Source organism: Empidonax traillii, unplaced genomic scaffold (assembly GCF_003031625.1).
Source record: "Empidonax traillii isolate 1590-97213 ecotype Southwest subspecies unplaced genomic scaffold, ASM303162v1 scaffold73:size1297144, whole genome shotgun sequence".
Classification (NCBI taxonomy): Eukaryota; Metazoa; Chordata; class Aves; order Passeriformes; family Tyrannidae; genus Empidonax; species Empidonax traillii.
The window spans coordinates 1,066,267-1,093,989 of NW_020955266.1; the positions used below are offsets into that span (position 1 = coordinate 1,066,267).

Below are 27,723 nucleotides of genomic sequence, written 5' to 3' on the forward strand. Positions count from 1 at the left end.
CATCCATGCTGCAACAGCCTCTGACTTGGGTTTATCACCTTCTCATTCACAGGTCTCTGAGGGAAAGTCGGGATCTTCAATCCCACTGACATTGCAGCATTAGCACCCCATGCACAGACAACACCTAAAAGCCAAGTCAACGTCCTTCCCAGCACACCGGGGCTCTCCCAGCCCCTCCACATGGAAGCATCAGAAGACAAATGCACAGACTGGTGTATGCAATGTCAACTCAGTGCTTTGTATTTGCAGATAAATAAAAAACATCCCTTGCTCTTTCATTACCCACATTTCCCTGCTATCACCTGGGGCTGGATGAGCAGACCTGCAATGTGCCTGCATGGGCTCTTTGAAGCTTATTCTACAGAAGTTCAGGGCCATGAGGACGTAAAGGGGTGTGAAGGACAGTGCAGGAATCACCACTCACACCCCAGCAGCACCCACACTCCAGGACTGAGGCACTTCCATTTATTTCATCTTGGAAACAGGGAGAGGGGATTCATGTGGAGCCAAACTGTTCACACTTGGAGTAGTCTGGATTGTAAAAATGGGATTTGTTAGGATAATTGAGTGGAGTGGAGGAAGTGCTTTCTGTTCCTATAGGCAACCAGCCAAGGGTCTCATTAGTGATGGGGAGTAACGAGTGTGGTGTCTGTTTTAATGAAAACCCTCGGTGACAATCTAAACCCTTCAGAAAACAAAAAGCATCTTGGGAAAATAAGAAGGAAAGTTGGAATAACACACAAAAAAAAGCTAGATCTTTCGACCCTGCTCCTTCAGCCATCCACCCTTCCCTCCACTTCAACGCACACACAGACCACGCCACCACACACCAGTGGGGTTTTGGTTGTTCTCACATCCCTTTTCCATCTGCAGGCAAGGAGTCAGAACTGCTCCCTTCTCTCTAAACTGTATTTAATAGAGCATGCATCCTTAGGGTTGTGTTATCCCTTCAAGCAGCCTAGTTAGTTTAATTATCCGTAGATTTAACAAAGGTAAATAAATGGATAAAAATTGGGTGTCTGCTCAAAGCTGTGGTGAGAACAGTGATTGCTACCCCAGTCTCTGGACAGGGAGTAATAGATGCAACTTGGTCCAGTTCATTTTGTGAGCTGGAAGGTTTCCAGAAGTATCTCTTATTCAAAGCAGTTCTGGTATTTATCAAGGGGATTTGTAGTGAATGGTACTGCGTCAGCAGCACAGAATGCTTCTTTATATTCCTTTTGTCCAATTTTAATGCCAAAGATATTTTGAGGTTTGGCTAATTGTTGCAGCTCGCAGTTCGTGGGCTAAATCAGATAACAGAGGCAAAAAGTGATCTTCCATCGTGTCCATTCAGTGGGTTAGAGTAAGGGCAAGCATTGGGGCTTGGCTGGGGCCGCAGCCCGGCTGCTCTGTGCGGGGCCAAGTACATCCCCAGAAACCTAAACTCCAACGAATTACTCCAGATTTCCACTAGTGGAACAGCACAGTTCAGTTAATTCGAGCCAAACGTAAGATATTTGTGAAATAAACCCTGAGTGTTTCTAGCCTGAGCCCCATCCAACACTTTCCCAGCGAGGTCCGGGCAGGCTCCGAGTGCTGACAATCGGGCTGATTGCTCTTTAAGCCTGTATTATGTTCAAAGTGATATATCAATTATGTGGCTCAAATCACATCTATTTGTTCATAAAACACACCTGGACAGGATGAATAAAGATGGGGGGGGGGGGGAGAAGGAAACTACTCTTTAATTCAGTTGCCAGTGACTTAGAAAAAAAATCTCCCTGGGTAAAGCCCTCCAAACCCCCCACCACAGAGGCCAGGACATGGGGAGATTCTGGGTGCTAACAGGCAGAAGTGGGAATGGAGCCACTCAATCCTACAGCAACAAGAGCTGCTGATAAATAGTTGCCTTTTTTTTAGGAATTTCAGATATTAATGCACTTCTGAGGGCAGGATGAAAGGCAGTTGGCATTAAAAGATGACTGATGCACTCCTCAGAGTAAGGGAGAGGCTTAGATTTATAAAAGATTTATTATAAGGATGGGGGAACTGCTGAAAAACGCTCTGTGAGCAGCAGTGGACCTCCAGGCAAGCTGGAAGCTGCACGGAGGCACTCGGGACCTGATTATTTAATTTTAATATGCAGCAGGGACAGGCTGAGAGAGTTTGGGAGTGGCTGGACCGCACACCACAGAGAAGAAGTGGAACAGGCAAAGGGAAAGGAGCTGCAATCGCAAAATGCAGTGAGGTTTTGGAGAGGAGGGGACACATTTGGTTGCATATTCAATATTTCCCCACTTTCAGCTCTGAGCACACAGCAATTTGGGTGGAAAGCATCCAAAACCATCCAAAATCCAGCAGTCAGAAACAACAAAGACCTGGCAGCCGATCCCCGATTCTGGTCACAGCCACGTGAACCCAAGCAGGCACTGGATTGCTCTCTCTATGAAATTTCTCCTTGTCTGCAATGATTCCACACTTCTGGGGAGCAGAGCTGTCAGGGGCCTGATTCTGTCCCCTCAGAGGGATGGAAATTCAGAATAAACTCATTGAAGGCAGTGGAGCAGCACTAATATAGTGGGAGCCTGGGAAATCCAGACGAAGCGTTTGCACTTCCTTTAATTTCTGCACAGAGGCAATCAAAACCAGGCAGCAAGGAGGGATGTGAAGCTTTGATGCAGAAGGGCATATTTAGGATTACTTTGATCTGAGTAACAGTTGAGCTCTGCTATTCTTTTGTTGCTGGGGAGTTTTGTGTCTAATTTTTTCCATTTATAATGCAATTTTTTTTTTTCCCCCTGACTTTGTCAAGGCTGATTTAGGGGCAAAGCATCCTCCCTAAATGTCAGGAGGGAATCCCAAAGAGAAGCTCCACAACCTAGGGGCTCATTTTGCTAATCTAAACAATACTTTCTGATCCATCTGGTTTAGTGATTTGCAGTGAAGGCATATTTCAGAGCATGGGGAAAGGCACCAGCCAGCTGCTGGTACCCCAGCTGTGGCCATACCACGGGTTGGGGTACAATTCATTTACCCTATTCTGTCTATTCTTTCCCCTGGCATTTCCTTCTGACCACTGCATGGGAGGGGATTGAGGGATCTTTGGTCTAACCCTCTGTGGACAGACCTTGGTACACAGAGGATGACGTTTGCTTTATACTAAAAGCAGTTGCTGTAACAAAGATTAAAAATCTTATTCAACAACTTATTGTCAGCACTGGCTGGGGATGGGGAATGGGTGGGATGGGAGAGGAGGGACAAGTCCCACCACACCACGTCCAGCACAAGGGGGGCTGCTGGCTTGTGATCCCCTGGACAGAAAGGAAGGGACCAGTGGGATGTTTGCACCAGGTGAGCTGGAAAAAGCAGCAGATGTTGAAGCATGAAAAAAAAAAAAAATCCCTAGCTAGCAATAAAAAGCATGGTCTCTTGATCACTTTTAATAGTGTTTTTTCCAAAAATAATTGCTGCTCCTTTTCTTAAAAATTTAATTTATTTTATGGAAGGTAAAAACCAGGTTAAGACAATCAGTAAAAATCCCAGGCTGAGGATCCATGCTGGAGATGTAATGGGATAATGGCTTTTTTTAAAGGGAGTTCACAGCTGAGTGACTCCATTCTGCCAGCACTAACTCCCTTTCTCCTCCCGTAGGGCATAGAAGGACTCTGGAGTCAACGCTGCTTTTGCATCCCTTCACATGATCCCAATTCCATTTCCATTCAACAAACTCAGTGAAACACAGTAAAATCATGTCCACAAGCTGCCTCTTTCCTGTTCTCAGAACAGCCCCTGTCACCATCACGTGGCTCTACCCAAAACCCATCTGCTCCACCAGCAGAAACAGAGTTACCCCCTGGGGATGACACATCAGACCATCACATTTTTAAGCCTGAGAACAAGGTATAATCAAACAAAGAGGTAACCCTGGAAGAGCAGGGAACACTCCAAAACTGTCCCGGGGACATCCCAAAGCACACCGAAGCCAGAACTGGGACACTCTGCTGCCCAAATCAAGCCCCACCATGCCAGGCATGCAAACAACTTTGGAAAAGCAGCCAGATTCCTTTTATCCCCTTAAGATACAAACATCCATGTGAAAAATGAGGAACCCTTGTCCCTTCCCTGCGCTTGCAGCCTTTTTAGCTAATATTTCCTAAATGGCTCTTTTCAGGCCCATGAAAGAGACGCTCACTGGCAAAATGCCTCTTCAGATGGAAATTAATGCAAAGCCTCTGAAATTACCAGTCTCCATGGGCCTAACACTGCCATGGGAATGGAGGGCCAAGCCCTGCCCTTTCCTTGCCTGTTGATGTCAATAGAAATTGTCTGCTGCTGCTGTGGGGGCAGAAAACTGAATAATAGTTGGAAAGCAGGGAAAGTTACTTGCTTTGTTTTGGGGCTTTTTGGAAAAACAATGAAAAAAATAAACCCAGAAAAGCATGTATTTCCAATAGATGGCCTTCACTTTGTAAGTTTTAGTGGAACCTGGGGAGTTTTGCCCTGGATCTCTCCATCATGAGCCATTTGATAGTGCACTGAAACACGTGCTATGATCCCAGTCTCATTTCTGACATCATCCACTGCCCAGACACCTCCTGGGTGACTCTCAGTCTGGTCTGGTGGTGATGGCAAGACCTAAACCCTGCAACAGGCCGTTGCTTTGCACCCACTTGTGCACTCCCAAGGCAGGGACAAGCATTGTTTTGACAAGGGAAAAAGCCTGAAATGAACGCATGGCGTTTCCTTACCATGTTGCCTTCATCATCGCAGTCATCACCATCCGGAGGGGGGTCATCCAGGTGGAGCTGGTGCAGCAGCAGACCCGGAGAGGTCTTCCCGTTGCAGTCCTGGTGCTCGGAGGCAGTGGTTCGGGTGCTGTGCATGCTGCTGGTCCGGTACAGGGAAGGCACCTGCAGGGTATCCTGGAGGTCGAAGGACCCTTTCGTTTCCAGCGACTCCATGCGATGAGGCAAAGAGCCATTGAAGCTGCCGGCCCGGCTGGAGCGCTCCTCGTCCGAGCTCTCCCCTTCCTCCGAGCTCTCCTTGCCCTCCCCGGACAGCAGGGACCTGCGCTCGCCGCTCTGCCCCCGGCGCTTGAGGCTGGGGGCCCGGCCGATGCTGTTCCAGCTGGAGCGGCGGCTGTTCCAGCTGCTGCTGGCACGCCAGGGGCTGTGCGGGGAGCTGCGGGCACTGGGCTGCGGGAAGGACAGGGACAGGGAAGAGCATCAGCCCCGTGCCACCCGCCCCGGGCCAGGCTGCTGGGGCGGACGGGCGGACAGACAGCCCCACGGACGCACTGAACATCCGCAGGAGGAGGTGCCGCGAGTACCGGGGACTTGAGCTCGTAGAGGGCGGGGTCCACGGAGACGCCGCTGGCCCGGCGGGACTCGTAGCCCTGCGCCGCGTCCCCGAACATGGCACTCTTGGGCATGGGCATCGGCGTGGCGGCGGTGTGGATGATGAGCGGAGGGGTCAGGCTCTTCTTCAGCTCCGGGTGGTCGCTCAGGGCCATCACTGGAAGGCACAAAAGGGTTTTAGGTGTCACACCTCAAGGGGCACGTCTACAACCCGCTCGGGGCAGGCAGAGAGGCTGCGCGGGGATGGCTCTGTTCCGAGCACCAAGGGGATGTGGGCCAGGAAGCCTCTCTGGAGAGATGGGAGCCCGTCCTTCAGCCTGGCAGGGGAATCTCAAACAGTAATGGGATCAGGTGCCAATGGGATCACGTGTCAGTGGGAGAGGAGAGCAGATGCAGAATGTCATCTGCTGGCCCTCAACCCAACATGTACCAGCTCCATCTCTGGGAACCTCCTTCCCCATGCTCCTCCTGCAGAGACAGTCCAAAAGCCCAGACCTCAGGTTTGGTGGGGAAATTACAGCTCAAATGCAATTATGTCTCTCCCTGTCTGCATCCCAAAATCCCATCCCAAGCCGCAAGCCTGCTGCAGTGTCAAGCAAGCCACAACTGGGATTACAGCATTCCCTCTAGGAGGGCTTTTTCCTTTTGGACACATTGTTTTCACAGCAAAGTGAGGTTTCTGTGGAAGGGCCCATCCTCCTGGGGTTATTACTCACAGGCTGGATTTGACAAGTTTTTCTTAAGTCCTCCCTCCTCTTCCAGGCTGCGGGGAAAGAGATCCCCCTCGGAATCGGACTTGGAAGCATCACCCTGGAGCAAAACAAAGGGCTTCAGCAAAGAGGGTTATGGGCCACAGTGCACGGACACCCCTCTGCAAAAACGGATTCCCATCTCCAACACCACACCTACGGATCCACTGAACTTTGTACCACAATGCAACACCACCTTTCACAAAATGATGCATGCACAGGTTTATACCACAGACTAATTAACCTCCTACCAGGAAGATGGATTGCCTCTGGCTCCAAACACGGTCCCAGAAAGGGATCAGGAAAAAACAAACCATGGCTTAATTTTTGCTGCTGAAATTGCATATGGGGCAGATGTTAGGAAAGGAGAGATCCGATGAGCAATTTGTGGACAGAAGATGGCCCTATTAACCTCTCTTAATTTATACACCACGTCTTAAAACTCCCTGTGTGTGGCTCTTTCTAGTGATGGAGCAATCCAGGCTTCAGAAAGGGCACAGCAGACCCCAAATATCCTACGTGACTTCTGTGCATGTGTCGATGGACGCCCCATCAGCACAGAGAGGATCCAGGTGGCAGAACCCAACTGCCACGAGCAGCCGTTCCCCTCCCAGCTGCCACACACAACAGGAGCAGAACTTTTTGGGATTTACACTGTATCATTTGAGGAGTTTAAATTCTGGTGTATCATTTTGAAGATCGGGGGAGAGGGGGGTCGAGCGAGAGCTGCCTGCTCTGGCAGGTGCCCATCCTTGGGCAGAGAGATGATGTTTACCAGTGCTCACAGCGTGGTGCCCAGGCTCTCACTCAGTCTCGTGGCACAGACCCTATTAGGGATGTCCCTGTGTGTCACCCTGATTCTGTCCATTGGCACTGCAGAAAGGCACTTAGGGTGTGGTATAGTCAGGATACACCCAACGGGCAGTGGTGCTCGCCAGAATGATCGATACCCATCCAAAAAGAGGAGGATTCACAGCTGAAACCACTGCTCTGGCAAAGGGCACCAAGCCCTGTCACAATGGAGGAGAGGTGGGAAGAAAGGGAAGATGCTGGGATGGGAGAAGCCAAGCAGACCCTCACTTTAGCTGTGAGAGCCCAGGAGCCCCAGAAAACCCCACCAAGGCTAAGCTGCATCCCCAGGAGCCCTGGCCAGCACTGCTGAGGTTTGGTGCTCGGGTACCTGTTGACTGAAAAATCCCAGAAGGACCCCAGCATGGGACAGGAGGAAGAGATGGATCCAACAGAAGTCAGTGCCCTGCACCTCATTGTTAAGCAAAACCCCAGAGGGCTGAGCCCCAGTACTGCCCCACTATTTAGTGGGGTCACTAAACTGTTAAAGATATTTTTTCCAGGCAGACTGGACACTCAGACACATTTGCAAGGCAAAAGGGAGTGTGACGTGAAGTGTTGGCTCAAAACTTCCCCTCCCGACGATCCAGAACTTCTGTGCTATTCAGGGAAGCTCATCCTGAAGGACGCAGCCTGAGCAGATCAGGAATGCACCTTGCAAGGGGGAGCAGTAAAGGCAGGCTGGCCTGAGCTTTGCTGGAGTCAGACCCATGTCTGTATGAACAGGGGCTCCAGCTGGCTCCAGGTACGTTCCCCATGGAGGCTCCCGGCTCAGCCTGTCAGCGGGCCTGCCAGGAATTACTCATTCTCCCTAATGGGTTATTAAAAAGAAATAAATAATGGGAAGAATTTTACGTGATTTGTATTCCTGGAGTGCTCTTTAAGAGCCCAAAGGAAAGTTTTTTAAGGGGGCACAATGAGACATGTGCTGAGATGGAAAAGCAGAGCTACATGGGGACTTCCCACCCCCTTCCCCAGCACCAAACCCCATGTCTGGAGGACAGTGAACATCCCCTCCCAAACACCACGTGCCAGACTCAGTATGGTGCAGGCAAACATCTTGCAGCCGTGGCTGCTGCCCGTTACCTGTTCTTGCACTCCCAGTTTGCCTTTCTGGATAGAAAAGGGGTTAGGAGAGAACAGGGAGTTAAAATCCTTTTGGGAAACGAGGGTACGTCAAGATGGACCAGGTGGTACAACAGCTAAACCAGCCTGTACCGAAGGGAACTGACACACTGGGATATGAGGGGAAAGGGCTTCTGGGCTGAGGGAGAAGTCAGGCTTCTTGGAAAAGGACAGAAAGGGAAGGGGGTGGTAAAGAGAAAGAGGAGGTTGGCAGAAGGGTAAGGTTTGGGGTGTGCGGCACTTTGGAGATCCACGGCTTCCTCAGACCTGGACGGGACCATTTCACATCCTGGCTGTGCTGTAACGTGGCATCTCATCAGCAATCCCAGCACTCCAACCAGCCTTTCTGGACACACCACGGCGCAGTTGCTGCTGCCCTACCCTGTCCTGCAGAGCACAGGGCTCCCCCACACACGTGTCCACAAACAGGTTTGATTCCAGGTCCCTTCCCTCCTGGCCACCCTCCTCCGCCTGCGTGAGGGAGCCTTGGCAGGCACACTCAGCAATCAGCACCACCATCCACATCCCTAGGGGTGTGACTGTGCCATGGAGAGGCTGTCATAGCCCTGGGGGGAGCCTTTCCCAGGGCAGGCATCCAGAAGGGGGTCAGTGAGAGCTGTGGCTGGAGCCACATCAGCTGCTCCGAAGCACCCACCTTAATTTACCTGGCTCCCTCAGAGAAGGAAGGGACTTAAAATCACGGCTGACTGGACAATGAGGGTGACCAAAAAAAAAGGAAAGAAAAAACAAAAACACTCCCAAAACACCCAAATAAGCCCCAGAAGAATGACAGCTACTACAATGAGGACAGCACCACGGTGTGTGACCAGGCACCACGAGAGAGACAACCACGGTGGCGGTGGGATGTGCTGTACGTACCCCCGACGAGTCGACAGGCAGCTGAATACAGCTTAACTGCCCACTCGCATCTTCTCGCTTGGAGATCTCCTGAAGGAGAAACGGGGGGAGGGAGGGGGGGGAGGAAGGGGAAGGCGGGGTTCAATTTTCACAGTTTCAACAGCAGGACTGAATGGGGAATCAAAAAACACACGAGAAGAGGCAGGGAAGGAGAGGGGAAGGGGGAGAAGGGCAGTGCGTGGCCATGATGGAGTGCCGGGCTGGGACACCCACCCCATTCCACTCAGCGCAGGGAGGGAAGGGAAGATCTCAGGTGAAGCAAAGCCCTTTGAAGGGGACCAGCCTTACCTTTAAATTAAGTGTTTCAATCAGAGCTTGCTTCAGCTCCTAAGTGATAATTGTGCTAATGAAACATCAGCTAATTATTGAAAACATGATTATTATTTTTTTTTGTGCAGCTCTATAATAGCATCTTTATTTATTACGCCTTCATTAAGCAGCAACGGAGGCTTTTAATGAATGTTTGATTAACACAATATCAGTGCTCTTGCAGCCAGGTGAAATACCTAATTTAAGGAGAGACACACAATCTGCTGTGAGTTCAGATCCCTCCTCAGCCCTGTTAGTGGAGACATCCATTTAAACCAGCAGTTTAAACCAGGGGTCTGCAGGCAAGGGGACACAGCCCCATCCTGGGGAGCTTTGCCACACCAATGACCCCAACATCATTTCACAGCACCAGAAGTCAGCCTTTCCCTGCCCACTTGGAAAGCACACACCATTTTTCACATTGCTGTGCTTCCCCTTCCTCAGGGGCAGCTCTCCCACTGTTCCTCACTTTTCAGCAGTGCATCTGAGCTTGGTTCTATCCCATGGGGCCAGAGGAGGTCACCTGCTGCAGCAGGAGGGCACAGATTGTCCTACCAGCTTAATTTCTTGCCTCCAGGGCAGTGGATCTTTCCTCTGGTTGCTAAATGGTTACAAAACTCATCCCAGCCTAGGCTGGGATGAAGATTTTAAGAAGGACGTGCCAGCAGCGTGATGGACCCTTAACTTAAAGTCTTTGCTTGTAACAGGGAGAGACATGGAAAAGCCATTGAAAGAGAAAAGATGGAAACACTTTTACAAGGAAAATCCCACTAAAACCAATAGGAATGCAATAGGCAAGGGATGCAAGAAAAACACCATCCAAAATCTCTACTGCAGGAGAAGGGACTGTTCCCTCTGGTGGAAGACCAGGAGAAGTTGACATCCATATTTCTCCAAGGATGCTACCTCCAGAATGCAGGTAATGTCCTGCGGGGAAAAGGATGGAGAGGCTGGAGGACCTGGAGGGGGTGCCAGGAAAGGAGGGGTGCCAAAGAAGGGGAGGGAACAAACCCATGAGTGAGAACAGACAGGGATACTGGGACACAGACTGGGAGGATTACCAATGGAAGAATATGCTTTGGAGATAATACTATTAGGAAGTCCCTCAGGAGAGGAGCTTATGCCCGACGAAGAGAAGTCACTCCTTGCCTCAGAGAGAAGTCTCTAAGGCAGGGACCTGAGAGGTCAGGCAGCAATTTCCAATTAGCAGCTTGATCAAACGGAGTCCCCTGCTCACCTTCCCTGCACCAACACCAGGTTCCAGTTAAATCAGGAAATGTGTGGTCAAAAATAACGACGTGGCATAAAGTCCTGCGTGTGCCTCTTGCAAGAGAGAAGCAGGTTACCAAATAAAAGGAAAAGAGGGGGGGAAAAAAAAAAAAAAGGAACTCAACCCTGCAAAATATATTGTTCCATATTTAAAGTTTGGAACAGGTCCTTTTAGTTTCTCAACTGCTTATATACATCTGCTGCCTGGCAACTGGGGCTGCAAAGCCATGCACTAAAATTAATGAGGTGCTTGCGGATTGAGGAAAGGCACTCAAGGACCAGGGAGATAAAGGCAGCAGCCCTAGGATTGTGTTTCAGCCCAGAAATCTGAAGGAGAATGGAAAAACAAAGAAAAAAACCCAAACCCAACACAGAAGAAGAGTCAAGTGCAATCACGGGAGGGAGACGCCGGGGTTTGTTTACAGCGAGAGATGATCTCTCTATTAATTCTGCTTAGGAGAGGATCCTCTGTGTGCTGGCTTGCAAAAACCAGAACGTGATCTGTTCTCAAAGCTACACACCAGCAAAGCTGAATAAACATAAACCAGCAGGGCCAGACTTGGCTCCTGACCTCCAGAGACATTTGCTCCCTGCCTGCTGCAGGAAACTCTCGCTGAGCTGAGGGACCTCTCAGTCCCACCACACTCTACTGTTAGAACATGGAGAACTCAGAGTAATGAGGATGTGGAAGGAAGATTACTATTAAAAAGCCATCATCAAAGCCTAAGATTTAAAATAGCACTGTAATCAGTCACAAATTAGAGAAATAAGGTGCAAGTTTGTTAAAAATTGCCATGGATAAGCAGGACTGGCAGAGACGGTTGGGTCATTGGAGGCTGCACTGGATCCTGGTGCCTGTGCTCACCTCAATACTGGTGTGAGCATCACTGCCTTCAGGCTGTCTCTGTGCTTTCCCAAATCAGAGGTTACACCCTGATTTACACAGCACTTAAAACACATTTGTAGCTTACACAGATATCGGGGAGCTGGCTTGGACCAGCCCTGGCAGAGGAGCTGCAGGGACAGGCGTTGGGGCAGCCCTGCTGCAGAAAACAGCCAAAAGCAAATCCGAGGAGTGCTGCAGGCGGTTCCCTGGCTCCAGGGTAGACACACCCTCAAGGGCACAGTTAGTGCAACAAAACCAGTTAATGCACATTAAAGCCAGTCCATGAATTTGGAGGGAGTTGCACCATGGCACAGCTGGCCACAAAGCGAGTGTGGGATGAACTGCTGCCCAGGGAAGAGGCACGTGGCAGCAGCAGAGCACAGGAATGCTCTAGCACAGAAAACCAGGCTGAGCCAAGGAGCAGAGGTGTCAGCCTCCCTCGAGGGCCAGGGGCTGGCAAAAGGGCTGCTGTGTTTAAAGGCTGAGTCCCTTCCTCTGCGCAGCAGGTGCAGCAGGTGATGTCCTGCTTTGGTGACCTTCAGAGAATCAATTTGCCAGACAGAACAAAGGTTGGGTTTCGAAGCTGTCACCGCGAGCAGACAAGGAGCTTTGTACCTCTTCTCACTCAGGCAAGGGAACATTTTGCCGTTTGGGAGAACCTGGCAGTGATCTTCCCTTCAGCTGAGTGGTGGTAGGGGATTTACAGACAGAAACAGCTACAACAATAACAGTTAAAAAAAGAAAAGCACCAATGTGGAGAGAGACGATACAAGAAAAAAAGGTATTTCTTCTTGCTATCTCCTGGGATGACTCCATTAATTTAACTCCAAACTCTGCTCCAAAATAGTAAGGATAATAAAAACAGTTCTGTTTATAGGATGGCAGGATATTATAATACACATGCAACAAATCTTAAACAATATTTAGTCACCCCAGAATGCTCATAAAAATCAGAGAGTGTGTAGAAGGCACAGCCTATATGAGCAGAGCCCAGTAAGGAGTTTTAGCTGATATTTACCTCTCCAACCAACCCTCTGGGCAGCATGTAAGGGTCCCCACACCTTAAGGATGTTCTTAAACAGTCAGACAATTTTTGTAGGGAGCGGGTGGGCATCGCAGGTCTCCCACTCTGAAGGGGACTAGGTGACATGCTCACTCACTCCAAGTTGGACAGCTGGATCAGCAGTAGGGCGAAAAAGAGGTTGAGTTCAAACCTAAGTGTCCCCCAAAGCCTCCAGCAATCCAGGATGTCTCATGGAAGCTCCCAGCCCAACGCAGCAGATGGCAGAGACCAGAAATCACATACTTTAAAATATGCAGAGCACTGCAGGGCTAGAAACGGGAAGAGCTCCATGAATGCATACCATGAAAAAAGATAATCGTGTCACTAATCTCTTACCAGCCTGCGTAAGTTTTCAGGAGGGGCCTTTAATCTGGCTGACAAACACGGTGAAAACTGTTTCAAAGAGACTGTCATAGCAGCGATCCCATCCGCAGTGCCTGACTCACCGCTCAATTCCCACTCCTGCATTAATGCTAACAATGCTTTTCATTTAAGCCCTTCATTTAGAGGGTTTGCTGTGTTGAATTGCACCGTGGCTACAGAAAAGGAAAAGAAATAAAAAAAAAAAAAAAAAAAAAAAAAAAAAAAAAAAAAAAAAAAAAAAAAAACAAAACCAAACCAACAAACCACAAAAAAAAAAAACACCAACAAAAAAAAAAAAACCACCAAAAAACCAATAAAACCAGAAAGAAGACCTAATATTTTACCCCACTTTTTTTCCCCGTACCACTCTTTTCAAGGCATTGCTGTCCATCTCAGAAATCAAATTCCAGGATCTGGAGGCCCTGAAACTTTGGAAGAAAGAAAAGACACGAGTGTGAGGACATTACCTCTGTCTGGAAACCCTCTACCAGGATGGCCACCAGCAGATTAAAGAGAACGTAATTCCCAAACGTCATGAGAGCGATGAAGTAGAGAGCAGCCCAGGACGAGGTGGATGCCATGCCATTGTAAAGGACCTTGTTCCAGTCTTCCTGGGTCAAAATCTGCAGAGGAAGGGTGTCAGGAATATGGAGATGCTGGAGCATAGCCTGCTGGATTATCCATGCTCCAGACAGGCCAGACAAGCACCCCAATTCTGGGGTATCCACTGTAGCTGTAATTAACCACAGGAATATAAATCCAGCCCAAGTCATCCTGTGAGCCAGAGAAGAGACAGGACCAAGAGACTGTGATTCCACAGCTACTGGTAAGGACCCTGTGCAAACCACCCCAACTCACCCCCACACCCCGGGACACCCCCAGCCATGAGAGAGTGCAACACTGCATTGGTCAGACCTTTCCTCTGGTCAGCCAGAGCAATTCAAAGTCCTTCAAAGATCCCAGGGTTACAGAGCCCAGAGCTGCTAGAACAAAAAACTGCACGTATCAACTACAGGCTTAAAACAGATTCCATTATTAAAATACCGCTGCAAACGGTCCTGCTCTCTCCCTCTCCATCCTCACCCACTACACTTACTTTCACCCACCCAGCCCATACCCTGCAAATGCAAGACCCTCCTGCCTCAGCAGCCCCTCCTCATCAACTTTCAGATTTAGTCAGGAAAACAGTCCAAAAGCCCCCGCGTGCCTGCACTTGTCGCCACCTTTCCATGGCAAGGAGCTTCACTAAGCTCTGCCAGATTCTTTGGAAAGCAACCCCAGTCTCTGCAATCCCAAAACATCCATCAGTTATTGCATTTTCCATTTTGTACCTGGAAAACCGTGACGATGGCCCAGAGCAAGGAGTCGAAGTTCTTCCTGTCGGGCAGCGTGTCGCCGTCCCGCTCCGACGCGAACTTGCAGCCAAAGAGGTGCATCCCCAGGATGCTGAACAAGATGGGAAGCAGGGACTCAATAAAGGGACCATGATACAAACCACTAAGGATACAGCAGGGCTGACAGTCTCCTGATTTCACCTGGGCGATTCTTTTTTCTTTTTTTTTTTTTTTTAAGATGAATCCTTTGTTTGCTGAAAAACATGCCTTGAGATCACGCAAACCAGCTGTGAATTTAGGTCAAATCTGTCAAGGAGTTTCAACCAAAAAGTATGTCTGCTCCTTCTTTTTCTTCTGTTTCATTTTTTTTTTTTTTAAGTCAAAACATTGCCTTTCAACGTTTTCTAAACAAAATGTTTTGACTTTCTGTTTTGCAATGACACATTTTCAGCAAAATATGCTTCAATTGAATTAGCAAGACAAAAAGGGCTTCTGTGAAATGCCTGAATAAGACATATCAGGGGACTTGAAGTAGCTTTTTCGATTTTGACAAGAGAACAGAATACCCTTCATTATAGATAGATACTAAAAGAATAATCTGCTTTTCCCTGCTCTCTGCTAGTAACCTGAATAATCAAATTATTTACAGCTCTACTGAGCACCACAAAGCTGCAAACGGCAGCTTTGGAGTGAAAAGTCTCACTGGAAGAAAGGACATTATTTCATAGAAGAGACTGGATTTCTTCAGCCTTCCCAGTGCCTGGATTGCTGGAACACCATAGCTGGTTGTAGAAGGAGACAAGGTTTTCTCAAGATCCAGACCAAAATCTAAAAATACAAGGCTATGCCAAGCCTATTTCTAACAATTCCACTTCTCAGAAGAAGAGGCCATGTGAGAGCATAAGCACCACCACATCTGACTTTTCTGTAGGAACATCACCCTCACCTTGGCAATATTTTTCGCACCAGGATAGTCAGAAAGTAAAGGGACAGCTATCTTGGGGTGATATCAAGGAATGGTCCAGCCTGAAAGACTTTCCTTGTAAATCATTTTGCAAAGACAAATGTCTCATTTGGCCAACTACAATAATTTAATCAGGGCAGCAAGCCACTGCCATTGTTGGCCAGCAGTGCTGTTCCTGGGACTGCTCAGCTCAGGCCTGTCCGGGTATGGACTGTCATCTCCTCATCCCACCACGGGATCCCACCTAAAATCCCAAAGCAACTCTCACGACGGGGAATGGGAAACGCTCACCTAAAGATGAAGATGAAGAGCATCAGCAGCATGCAGAAGGTGGCCACGTTGTCCATGGTCTTCATGAGGACGACGAGCTGGCGCTGGAGGGCTGGCATGAAGCGGACCAGCTTCAGCACCCGCATGAGCCGAAAGGTGCGCAGGACTGAGAGCCCTCCACCTTGCTGGCCCACGATCTCCCACACGCTGAGGAAGGCACAGAAAGGTCAGTGCAGGATGGCAAGGCAAAGCCTAATGCAAAGGCATGGAGGGAAGGAAGCACAGGGAGGGTGGAATTCGGAGAGAAGAGGGGTGGAAAGTGGGCAGAGATGTGCTGCCAGTGCCCACGGTGATCTGGACTCTGTCCAGGCTTGCAAAGAGCAGAGCCCTGCTTGAGTGTCAAAAATACGCCTGCAAATCAGTGGCTGCAGCTGCAGGGGCAATTACAGCCTTTGCACATGCCAGAAAACCAGAGAGATATTTAATCGGGCACTGGTTGTGCCATTTGGATCCCAGACCTTCCCAGGACATCAGGACTGATAGCTTTCTGCTGGGGCCTCTCTCTAAAATGACCATAAAATAATCCCAAGGTGTGTATTAGCAACCGTGTCTAAGTGCATTAATTTACAGAGAGAAGCGTAAAGTGTCACAGGAAGGTATTTATGCCTAGTCTCCATTACTTTCTGTTTAATTAAACAGCCAAATGAGGAGAAACACACATAAAGAAAGCTCAAGATTTGTACCTAATCACCACGATGATCCCATCAAAGATGTTGTATGGATTCTTAATGTAGCCAAAAGGACCATAAACAAGGACTTTCAATAGCATCTCCAGAGCAAAGAGGCTTGTGAAGACGATGTTGCTGATTTCCAGGGCATTGGTAAGTTCCTCTGGCTGGGGAAGGAAGAGGAGGAAAGGGAGAAAGTAAGCAGCACAGCCTGATATCCAAAATCACATGTGGAAACACAACAAGCTGCAATAATGCAAGTGTGAAAATACTGATGCTGATGGTGTGGTGAGAGAATGGCAATAGCTCACTCAAAGCCCAGGAGACGGAAGAAAAATACTAGCAGAGTATTTAAGGTTTAGAAACCTGTTGTAAATTCAGCAGGTAAATCCAGACATGGACTTCACATTAATCAGAGCTTTAGTACCACCTCAGGAGGTTTATGCAGAAGTGGCATGTACTGAGGCTTAATGCTCTGACATCCCCCAAACTGATTCTTCTTATGCAGAAGGGAAAGTTGGATCGTTTTCTCACATAAATATCCCTTTAGGGCCTGTTTTGTTTTTTAGTAGCTCATCAAAAGATTTAAGCTAAGATTTTTCAAAAGCAGAGATCTGAGGTGATATAGCTGGAATGGTTTAAAAAAATTCTCGTTACCAGGAGGCCCCAAATCTGCTACTGAGGAAGGGCCCAATCCTGGCATTCCAGAGTGGTAATTTAAAAACAGAGGTATGAAAAAACCTTAACAAACAGACTCCCAGTAGTCTTAGACCTAAATTAATACCTTTCATGTTTCTGTAGCATATTTCACAGGGGGGTTCCCAACAATGCCTGCAGATGCCCAGCGCTGTGCTTTCCCCGACGGGTGGGCGGGCATTATCGGAAAACATATGGTGGAAGACAAAAACCGGTGGTGTAGTCTGTTTAGGATCAGTCAGTGGCAAAGACAGGAACAGAATCCTCAGTATCAGATCCCTTCTCCCCATATAACCCCAACACACGGTCGCAACTGAATGTTTCTACTTAGAGGTTTCATTAAAATCAGGAGCCGATATCCCGCTGGCAGATGGCCGAGGGGTCACGTCAGCAACGCCGAGGTGGCGCAGGGCAGTGGGCTGGCACAGCTCACGAAACACCTCACACACAGCGGGTGCTGGACTCCTCTTGGGTAGTTTGGCATTTAACTCACTCAGATACTGTTCTAAACCCCCACAAGTGCAGCTTTAGATGCCTGCACACCGCGCTGGGTTATGGCCAGATGTGCACGTTCACAGCAGCCACGCCATGAGCAGAAGACAATGTGCAGCACATGCAGTTGACTGCACCCAACAGCTACGTGAAACACCTTCATGACTGACCAAAGACTTCCTACAACAGACCAGGAGCTGCCACACCACAGCACAAGCTGTAGGGTTTGACCTGAGGTGACCCAACCCCAACACCATGGCAACCATGAGAGGGGAGGACTCAGGAGCAGGGTCAGCACTTGTCAACTGTGTTTTGGAGCCCCACAAAACCACAGCAATCAAAGGCTTCACAGTTACACACTGGCAAATAACAGATAAATCCATGCAGTCATTCAAATCTCTCTTTCCCAGGGTTAAAGTACCCAGGCCCAGCCTTTGAAACTCAAGTTCTTCCAACCCAGTGTGAGGTTAGGTGGGGACCCAAACTGGTCTGATGTTATCTCAGCATGGTAGTGTAATCCCTGCAGACTTGCACTGATATTGGTGGGAGCTTGCAATGACACGGTACAGTGAAGGGGGAAACAGCAGCACTTAGAAGAAAATGTAATAAAAACACCAAAAAAAAAGAAGGTGTTGAACACAGCTTTTACATCAAACAGCCTCGCTGAGGAACAGATCCCTTGGCTAGAGTTTGCCAAACACGCCATACGCACAGCCCAAATCACCTGCTCACTGATCTACAGCTAAAATACAGCTCCAGCTCCCAATATTAAACACAGCCCTGGTTTAAAGCCACGTACCTATGGGAACACTCAGATACAAAGTAATAAATAGGCCGAGAACTTATATGTCAAGCTGCACCTCAGGACAATTTCAAATAGCTGAAAGTCTACATTAGTCACAAAAAAAAGCCAACTCATTCAGGAGCGCCCCAGCGCCGAGGCAGGCTGTGCGGTTATCAATACCGCAGTGATCCTGCTGGAAAGGAGACATGTTCCTGGAAGCTTTCCTTTTCATCCATCAGCACCACTAACCTGGGCCCTGAAGGCTGATTTCCACCCTCTGTTCCCTCTTTGTGGTGACGCTGCCAAATCTAACTGGCCCTGCAGGCACAACCCAGTTAAGCCCCTCAATGCGTAAGCGGCGCCCAGCATCTCAGGCAGCCACAACATTCCTCCCTCATGGAGGCTGACATGGAAAATCCAGCAGCTTTGGAAGGGATGACATGTTAACAGCACGGATTAATGAAACTTTACACTTCATGAGCACCTTCTGGTTGGAGATGTTGTTGGGATGTGTAAATCCAGCCGGGAGGCACTGGCAGGGCACAGCTGGGTGATGTGGGAGTCAGAGGGGGAGCAGCACTTACCCTGCAACTCTCCCAGGACCTCCAGCACCCACTGGAAGGGCCATGGTCCCCCCAAGCCATGAAATATCCCTCCCAGACCACCTAGCTCAAGAGAGCCCCAAATACCCCTGGCACTGATGTGGCAGGGCAATGGATCAGCCTGTGCAACAAGGTAAGGCTCAGCACCCACAGCAGCACCAAATCCATCCATCTCCCCCTGCTTCACCCTAAAAAAGCTACCTGTCCTCCCATTCCTCCTCCAGACACTCTTTTCCACTTGCTTTGCAGGAAATAATTTTTTATATTTCAGATATTGGGCAGACATAATAAAAATGAAGAGTTGGATCTCGTGAACCAGAGGTGAGAATTAAAATCCAAAAATCTAAGATCAGTGGCCAAAATTGGTTGAAAGAGAGGGGAAAAACTTCCCTTTCACTCATCTAGGAACAGAGAATGGTCTCCAGAGCAGCCTGGAGCTCTGCTGGGAAGGGTGACCTGATCCTCTACTGCAAGCACACCCCAACCAGCCCCGGCTGAAATTGGATGAGTTATTTTGCTCCGGGAAACAACATATCCCTAAAGAGTTGAGATGGGATGATGCAAATTACTCAGAGGATTTCACAGCCAGCTGTGGAGCACTCTCCCCCAAGACCCTCAGTCCCGCTTGATGATCCCCAGGGCAGCTCATGAGCCCCCTGCAACAGCTCAACATCCCTTTCAAGGGACACATCACTGTAGCCAGTCCATGGGGCACCCACATGGACCCCTGCCATGAGCACCACCGGGATTTATTTATATAAACAGAGGTGGGCTGTGATTGTGATCCTGCCCAAGGGGAACCCAGCCAGGCAGTGGGGATTCAGCCCCATCTGAGAATGCCAGCAATGGGATTTTCATGCAGCCACAGATGTATATAGAAAATAAGACTAGTTATAAGATGTTTCTGCTCTAGAGAAATCACAAACATGTCTGAGACATTTTTCCTGAGACATCATTACAATACAAGCAGGAACGTGGCTTTTTCTCTCCCACTGAAATTGAAATTGTCATCCCATCCCAAACAGGAATGCAGAGTGTCAGACTTGGCAAAATGAAACACTGTGCACAAAATCTTGGAAGTTCTTCTCTCCATTTCAGTCCCCATTCCTTTATTCCTTTGCTCTATACTGTAAATCAACCAAAATTAAAAAACATAAATAAAAGTCAGCTTGAAGAAGAACATGGAACTTTCTGTTCCCCAGCTGTTCACATGGACACTTCAAATATCTCAGACAATATATTCCAATAAAGTTGGGATTTTTTTTTTGAGGCCAGTTCACTGAAAATGCTCCTCTTCCATGAACAGCTTCAAATGTGATAAACTGCCATTTTCTGACAATAACTGTCTAATCAAAACACTATCGACCAGCTCTAGACATGATGTACCTCAGAGAGTCACTGACTCCTGGCACACAACCAGCTCTGTGTGTCCTCGCTGGGCTGGGAGGAAAAGAGACGGTAAAATCACTCAGCTTTCCCCTCTGAGGGCCAGAACACAGCAGCTGGGGGAGGTAACATCCTTTCCTTTGACTAAATGATATATTGTGTGGAAAAAAACCCCAAACCTCCAGGTCCACCCTAAAAAGGGTATTCTGCAGGAAGCAGAGCCTGAGGTGCACAGCCTGGTGTTTCTATGCAGCACAAAGCCTCTGCCCACCACTCCCATTACAGCACAGCTGCCACAGCCTTAGCTTCTCCATTAAAAGAAGAGTCTGCTAATTCTCTCATCAGTAGCAGCAGTGACTAATTAAAAGGAAAGCATCCTATGATTAAACAAGCAACACCCAGAAAGAGTGAGATCCAAGCACGATTCAGCTGTGGCACGAAACACCAGCCCTTCCGATGAGTCCTCGGTAAATAGTGAATTTTGTTTCCAGGACATCTCGCCTTGCTGGACACACAGACGTGTTGTCCTGGATAAATCATTCCCTGTTAGCTTTCTGTTTGTGTAGTGTCGATTTGTTGATGTACCAAACAGCACATTGACAAGCTCTGGCAGCACATGAAATACGAGCAGACAGGGCAGCATCGCTCAGAAACACCGCACGGCATGGCAGGCGGCGGGAGGAGGTGAGCCCCGGGCACACACCCAGCCCTAACCCTGCCTGGCAAGGCACAAGTGTGGCAGAGAGGAGGGAATGCTCTCTGCCTGGGGAATCCAGGCAGGGCTGTCTGGCACCAAGCAGGGCACTGCAGGGGTGAACAGGAGGAGGCAAAAGAAGATGTCCCCAGGGTGCCTCAGGAGGTATTTCAAAGCTGCACCAGCACCTTGTCCTTTTTCAGCATTTGGAAATAGGCTGTAAGACATTTCTTTCCTTTTTTTCATCTTTTTAAAACTGAGTAGAAGCTCATGAGTGAGTTTTCCGAAGGCAGAAGGGACGTGGTCCAATTTCCTCTGGGGACATGCTACTCCTTCCTGTGCACAGGACTCCGAGGTGTCTGCTGAGAGAGACTGCAGGCACCAAGTGGGGAAAAAGGTGAGGACAGGGGCTGGGGCCACGAAAAGTGCAAGCCCTGAGGGCTGTGTTCCCCAGTTCCTGAAAAACAAACCCTGCTGCAGGATGCAGTGCAACCAAGTGTCCTGGCAGACAGTGCACAGAGCTTACAAGGCTTCTAACTCCTGCCCTCCTCCAGCAGTGACCCATATAGGGCACAGGCTCTTCACCATCATCAGACCTGCACCCAGTGCCACAGGCATGGCTGGCACTGATCCATCCATCCCACAGCCCCCTTGCCCATGCAGCGAGCTCCAGGCTGCAGCCCAGCCTGGTCTTGCCCAGCCTCTGCCCCTGGGATGCCAGCACAAAAGAGCAAAAGCACCCCAGGGTCTTTCCTCTCTGTCTTGCTGACAATAAAATAAAAGCGAAAAAAAACCACTCTGTCTCAACACAGAGGGAGGGATGGGGCGACCAGCCAGGAGGCAGATCCCTCCTGATCCCGAGGGATATCTCTGTGATATCACTCTGCTTCTGTGAGTGGATCCAGAAGACCGTGAAAACTTCTAACCCATTCAAACGGCTGCAGAATAAAACCTTTCTGAAATCATTACCATGGCAACTAAGGAAAAATAACACAGAAAGAAAATAGCGACCTCAGCTATTTCACAGGAAACACCAACAACGTTTTACTGACTCATCACTAGCAGATTTTTAATATATATACATATGAAAAAAATCAAATGGGTCACATAAAGATGGGATTTTCAACCTGACACTGCTCTGCTAGGATCCTCTCCACCCTCCACATGGGTGCAGGCAAGCACTGGGTCCACCTTGAAATAGGAGCCAAACCACAAGTCCTGGGGCAAAATGCAAGAAATGGTGATGAACAGAAGCAGTTCTTAATTAACAAAATGAGGTTCCGTTTCTTTGCCCTCTCCCTCATTCAGTTCCCCACCATGGATAGCTCATGGCTGTGTCCTCGGTCAACCTTCACCATGCGCTGCCCTCATCACATCCATGTTATTCCCCCTGCCTTGGTGCACCCACTGAGCCACAGCCATCCAAAATACTGCTTTGGTGCAGAAAATACAGCTCCTGTTGGCTCCAGAGCTGCTTGTGGCTTTATAAATAGAAACTCAATCCATGCATATTTTCAGCAATGACATTTATTGTCTTTGGGGCTCCTTAAAAGGTATCGGGCTCTAACTATTGTTCTGGGTCCAGCAGTGTGAACCTGAGCCGTGCTTCATCAGAGCCCCAGAAAAACTGATAGGCTTCCTCTACTCATCCTTTGCCAAACTGGTTAAAGGAAACAGAAAGTAGCAGTTTTTGCTCTGCTCCTCCGGGGCTGGAGACACGGAAAGGGCAGTGCGCTCGCTGCTCAGCGGGCGGGAGGAGGACTGCTGGGATATTCAGGATTTATAGGTATTTATTTAAAGGAAATGACTTTGACAGACAAGCAAACAAGTCCAGTTTCATCCCTTCACCGCATGGGAAAGGAGGATTTTCTTACGGGCTGAATGAAGGCTGAATATTTCATGCCATGGCAAGTAATGCTTTAAGAAAGGGAGGAAAGCAGCTTTTATTTTGGAGAAATCAGAGCTATTTGCACAGGAGGGACTCCCCTTCCACCACTGCCACTAATCTCCTCGCCTTCCACCCAGTCTTTCCCATTCCAGTCAACAAATGTCCCTTCCCACCCCACATGTGCAGAGAGAAGGAGCTGAGTTTTGTGGACATGGCACCTTCTGGTACAAGGCCTTCCTCTGCAGCACATCCCTGCTGAGGAACCGTGGCCAACAACCTGGCCCCCACTGCTCATATGTCCCTATGCACCTCCTGTCTAACTTGAGACCGGGGTGCAAATGAGAAGATGAGCCCCAAGCTTGACAGAGGACCACAGGAACCCACCCTGAAGAGACTGCCATAAACCATCACTGCCCAGGACCAGAAACAGGACACACAGACCATGTTCTCCTCCGCCAAGCCCTGGGGCTGGGCTCTCCTTACCACTCTCAAGAGACACAGCAGATATTCTTGCCTGAACTCCTTATCTCTCTCAGCTTGAGATTTCTGGATGAATATTATCCCAGAAAATGCAAGAAAAACATGAACTAGCTCATCCCTCTGCCCAGGTTTCGAAGGAGCTTAAGCCGAACAAAAGCTGCATTTCCACTTGGTCACACCTTGTAAGTACTTGAGATTTAAAGCCCTCTATTTCTGGTTAATCTAAACCAAGTTTGAAACTTATCTCCCCATTAGTACTTGAGAAGGGACCAGGGGGAGGGAGGAAATAAAAAAAGAGAAAGTAAAAGGCTGTCACTGTAGGGCTCCTGCACAGTTCTGCTGAAGCCAGGTTTCTGATGCTGGTAACACTATCTCTAATGCTGACAGACGTCCATGGGGGAAAAGCCGGTTGTTTCCTAGCATCAGCAAAAAAACAATTATAACAAAGAGCTGAAATCCAGCAGAGATGAGGGAAAAAGTGCTCAGCTCCTGTTCCTGCTCCCACTGGGGGCTGAGCAGGGTGGGAAGGGGCTCTTTGAGGACATGAGGGGTGCAGCAGCAGGGCAGAGTCGTGGGTGGCAACAGGGACCAAACTCTGCCAGGAGAACTGGGGACAAAAATGGACTGATCCCTTGGATATCATCACCAACAATCAGCAACCAGAAGTGCTTATAGATAAAAGCATTTGCTGGTGCAAGCTGAGGGTGCTCCAGATGCTCTAGCTGAATTTGCTGGCTCCCATCCAAGGGGAACAACCACAATAATCAAAGAAGGAGCAGAGAGAAGCGCCTGGCTATCTGCAGAGAGCAGCGATTTTTCATCTATACAGGGATGGAGTGAGTTTTGAAAGCATACATCATTTTCCCATTTCACTGAGCTGGAGTCTCTTCTCAACGCTGCCTGAGCAGAGATAACACAAGGGTATGGATGGCAGCTGAAACAACAGCTGTAATGATAGGATCTAAGGCAGCCTGAGTATTTCCAGCCTCTGAACTAAATTAACAGGAAAGGATTGACACTTATGCCTCCCCAACCAGGGAGCTGAAGAAAACTTTAGCAGGTGTCAAGGAATCCACATAGTCTCATTCCTAAAGCATGCAGAGAACTGAATTATCTGATAAAAAAAATTACCCTTTCCAGTTGCATGAAATCTCATTTAATTTTCAAATCATTCAGTCTCCAGAACCAGGATGAAGTCTGCTTTCTACGCACAGATAATTTTTTAATGACTAAGAGGGCCATGGAATCCCTGTATTTTTTACCCCTTGGAGGAGATTCGTGAGTGAGTCAACTAAAGCACGCGAGTTCCTACAAGATCTCATAAACCCTTCAAATCCCCGAGAAGCAGAAGAACCCCCAAGGTCCATAAAAAGAATTACCCCCAGCGACAAACAGAGAGCTGGTTTTGAAGTCAGCGATCCTAGCGATTACCAGCTCCGATGGCTTCCATTAGCGTTGACTTCGCTCCTCCGGTCTCCAACAACAAACCGTTAATAAGAGTAATTTCTGCTCATTGAATGCAGCACGTGCGAATCCATAGGGCACTTCATTTTCCTGCCTCGGGAGCGCCCTGTGCAGTTGGAGTGCCGAGAAATTAAGCTGGAGGCAGCTCCAAGCCCTGCGCCGGGCAAAGCCAGCAGGCGCCGAGGGAGGGAAAGCCTTGCTGCGCTGCCAAGGCTTTGATCGCTTGGCTGAGACCAGCTGGCACGGGGCTGGAGAGATGTGTAATGGAGTTAAAGAGAGACATGGGATGTGCACCCGAGTGGAAGTGGAGATACCTCCAGGAAGAGAAGGCAGTGCATGAGGGCGAGACCTTGTGAGCTCCCAGGAAGCGCCCGGGGCAGAAGGAAGTTGGGCAGGGAAGGGCTGTCTCCTTGATTTAGGGATGCACACGCCTGTGTAAGGGCCCTTCTGAAACGAAGCCCAGTAGATCAGATTCGTAAAGGGAAGCATCAAATTAGAAATCACACCACAGAGAAAAGCTGGGCTGTACTATTAAGGCCCCAGGTGCAGTAAGGCAGCCAGGGTGCAAGGTTAAGGGGTACAGCACTGCTTTGCATTGGTGTGTGATGCAGAGAGCCCCTGGTGCAGCACCAGCTGCTGTCTGGATGTGGAACAGGTCTTTGAGTCCCTGCACTCTCAGGAAACAACTCAAACGAGGTGGAAGAGATACAAAAAAATATTTCGAAAAAGAAAATAAAGGATTCTCTTCCACCCTGACTTGGACACCTGACAGAAATCCATGCAGATCAAAGAGGTCAAAGTTTAGATGTCCTGGATTGACCTGGCAAGGAGCCATGGAGGCTGGAGGGGACACACAGTGTTTCCCACTAGTGCCCTATGCAGCCAGACAAGGGTGACCTGCAGCTGATCCCTGGATCCTCCACAGCCTCCTGGGGGGGGTGAATGAGCACTTGGTAAGATCTCATTTTGGCACATAGGGATGTCAAAGGAGCAATCTCCATGACAAATCTACATCTGTCTTCCACCAGCAGCAAAACACTCAACTGGACTCTAAACTGGTGGAAATTAGGATGCTCTTGATCACCAAGTCCTGGGAGCTTCTGATCCCAAAGATGCCCTTATCTTTTGAGGCAGTGTTCATATGGGTATCAGACCTGCTGCCTTCCAGCCTGCTCAGAACTTTGGGCACTCAAGCATCCCAAGATGTGGGGCACCAGCCTGTCAAATTCCCACTGCCCAGCTCCCTTACACCACTTCTCCATGGAACAGTCCAATTTTCCTCCCACAAAGAGAAATCAATCAGTGGGTGTCATGACAGCTAATAATTTTCAGTTACCTTCTTCCCTGCACATTGAATTCAGGGCAGAAGTACATAAATACCATCTGGGTGACTATTATTAATGCTTGAACCTGCAGCCTAATGGTTGCTCCACACTGGCAAGTTTTCTAACCCTTCACCTCCCCTCTGCATTATCCTGGTTACCTGAAAATTTCATGTCCTCTGACACTGATTAAGATGACTCCCGTGTTCTCCATCCCCAAATGTTTACACAAATAGACATTTTAATGCATTATGCCAGCAAGGTTTCCTTTGACTCCTTGGCACAGATGGCTGATATTTCCGTGCTGCAGCAGCTATTAGATCGTAATGTTACCAGTGACAACTCTACATCATCTGTACTCTGCACACTCCCCTGCAGCAGGATGCACCAGGAATTCAGCCTGAGATACTGCCACGGACTTAGGCTGCTCCTGTCTCCTGCAGAAGGAGTTTACACACCTTGGCTTGGGGTACCATGGCTTTGTAGATCCCTACAACATGTTGCTGTAGGTGGGGGTACTTCACAGCTGTACTTGTGGCTGGGGGGATGTGAGGCATTGCCTCATCCCACCTCCTTGAAGAACTGCCTCCCATGGATGATGAGCTTTTCTCCTTGGGTGCTGTCCCACAGAGTCATTCACCCTTGTCACCTCTCCAATTTGCTTTTAAGAATTAACAAAAGGTTCCCCACAGGTCTGAACCAATTTCTTCTTCCTTCCTTCCGAGACACTGGGGTGTTGGATCAATCTAGATCCAACTCCACACAAGCTCCAGCCAGGGATTTGAACCAACTGCATCTTTGGGGAGGCCGGTGGAGGACTCTCCAGTCTCTTTCTTGTTATGTTAACAATGGCAAAACACCGCAGAGACGGCGGCTGAAATTCAAGTGCTATTTAAACAAATGAATATGTAGGGTATAGTTCATACAATGCGAGTTCAGACAAGGAAACTCGGAACAGCCAGGCAGCTCAATATGAACCAGATTTTAAAAACAAAAACAAAACCCCAAAGCCCTTCCTCAAGGAAGCCCTTGCCGAATTCTTTCCCCTGCTGAGGAGTCCAACATCACGCCTTGTACTAAAGCCTTTGCATTTCACTCCAAGAAAGGACTTGGAGGAAAAAAAAGGAAAATAAAAGCAGCACATTATGGAACAGAGCCTGGCTTACAGCCAGGGCTGGGGGGAAAGCAGCAAAGAAACCCTCTGGTTTAGCAGCACATTTTACTCCTGCTCTATGGCAGAACAGGCTTTTGCAAAGCCCCAGCCGTTTGAACCCGCAGTGCTGCAGAGGCTCAGCTTCCCTAAGGCGAATCAGTCAATTGGTTCAACAGTGTATTTAAAATCCCCTGGAGTCTACCTTTAAATCACCTTTATATTCCTCTACCCAAAGCTAAGAGTTTCTACCTGCATCTTGCCTCATCTCTGTAGAAAAACAAGCTATTTAGCAGCCACATTAATAATCCGTGGCAATCTGGTTGTCACTCCCCTGATGGAAAATTTCACACTGCTGCCCAGCAGCTGCGACGTGGCGAGTGCTGAGCACCTCACACCACTCTGCCTCCTTCCCACCGAGCCCAGCCACCAGAACAGCAGGAGCTGGAGCTGGATGGGTGGGGTGGGAAGGATGGGCAGGAAACAGCAGAGTTACGCCCAGTCAGGTGTATCTGTGGCTCACACACGTGCAGGAACCAGGTGGAAACAACCTGGTGGTGAGTGAGAAAGTGTTGCCAATGCACCACCACAGAAAGTCA

The 27,723-nt window shown here is 48.8% G+C and overlaps 1 protein-coding gene across 19 annotated transcripts in view; it reads right to left on the reverse strand.

The window, feature by feature from the left end:
* CACNA1G (calcium voltage-gated channel subunit alpha1 G) overlaps positions 1-27,723 on the reverse strand; it is a 145,901-nt gene that overhangs the window by 50,940 nt on the left and 67,238 nt on the right. For 9 of the 19 annotated variants that reach the window (XM_027880656.1, XM_027880650.1, XM_027880654.1 and 6 more), the window contains exons 11-19: positions 16,182-16,333; positions 15,460-15,645; positions 14,202-14,316; positions 13,338-13,493; positions 8,942-9,010; positions 8,024-8,050; positions 6,056-6,149; positions 5,312-5,496; positions 4,731-5,177 (exon numbers count right to left, since the gene is read on the reverse strand). In XM_027880656.1, the coding sequence (XP_027736457.1) occupies positions 4,731-5,177; positions 5,312-5,496; positions 6,056-6,149; positions 8,024-8,050; positions 8,942-9,010; positions 13,338-13,493; positions 14,202-14,316; positions 15,460-15,645; positions 16,182-16,333 (1,431 nt within the window). The remainder of the gene's footprint in view (positions 1-4,730; positions 5,178-5,311; positions 5,497-6,055; positions 6,150-8,023; positions 8,051-8,941; positions 9,011-13,337; positions 13,494-14,201; positions 14,317-15,459; positions 15,646-16,181; positions 16,334-27,723) is intronic. The other 10 variants (XM_027880659.1, XM_027880652.1, XM_027880657.1 and 7 more) reach the window with 3 other exon arrangements.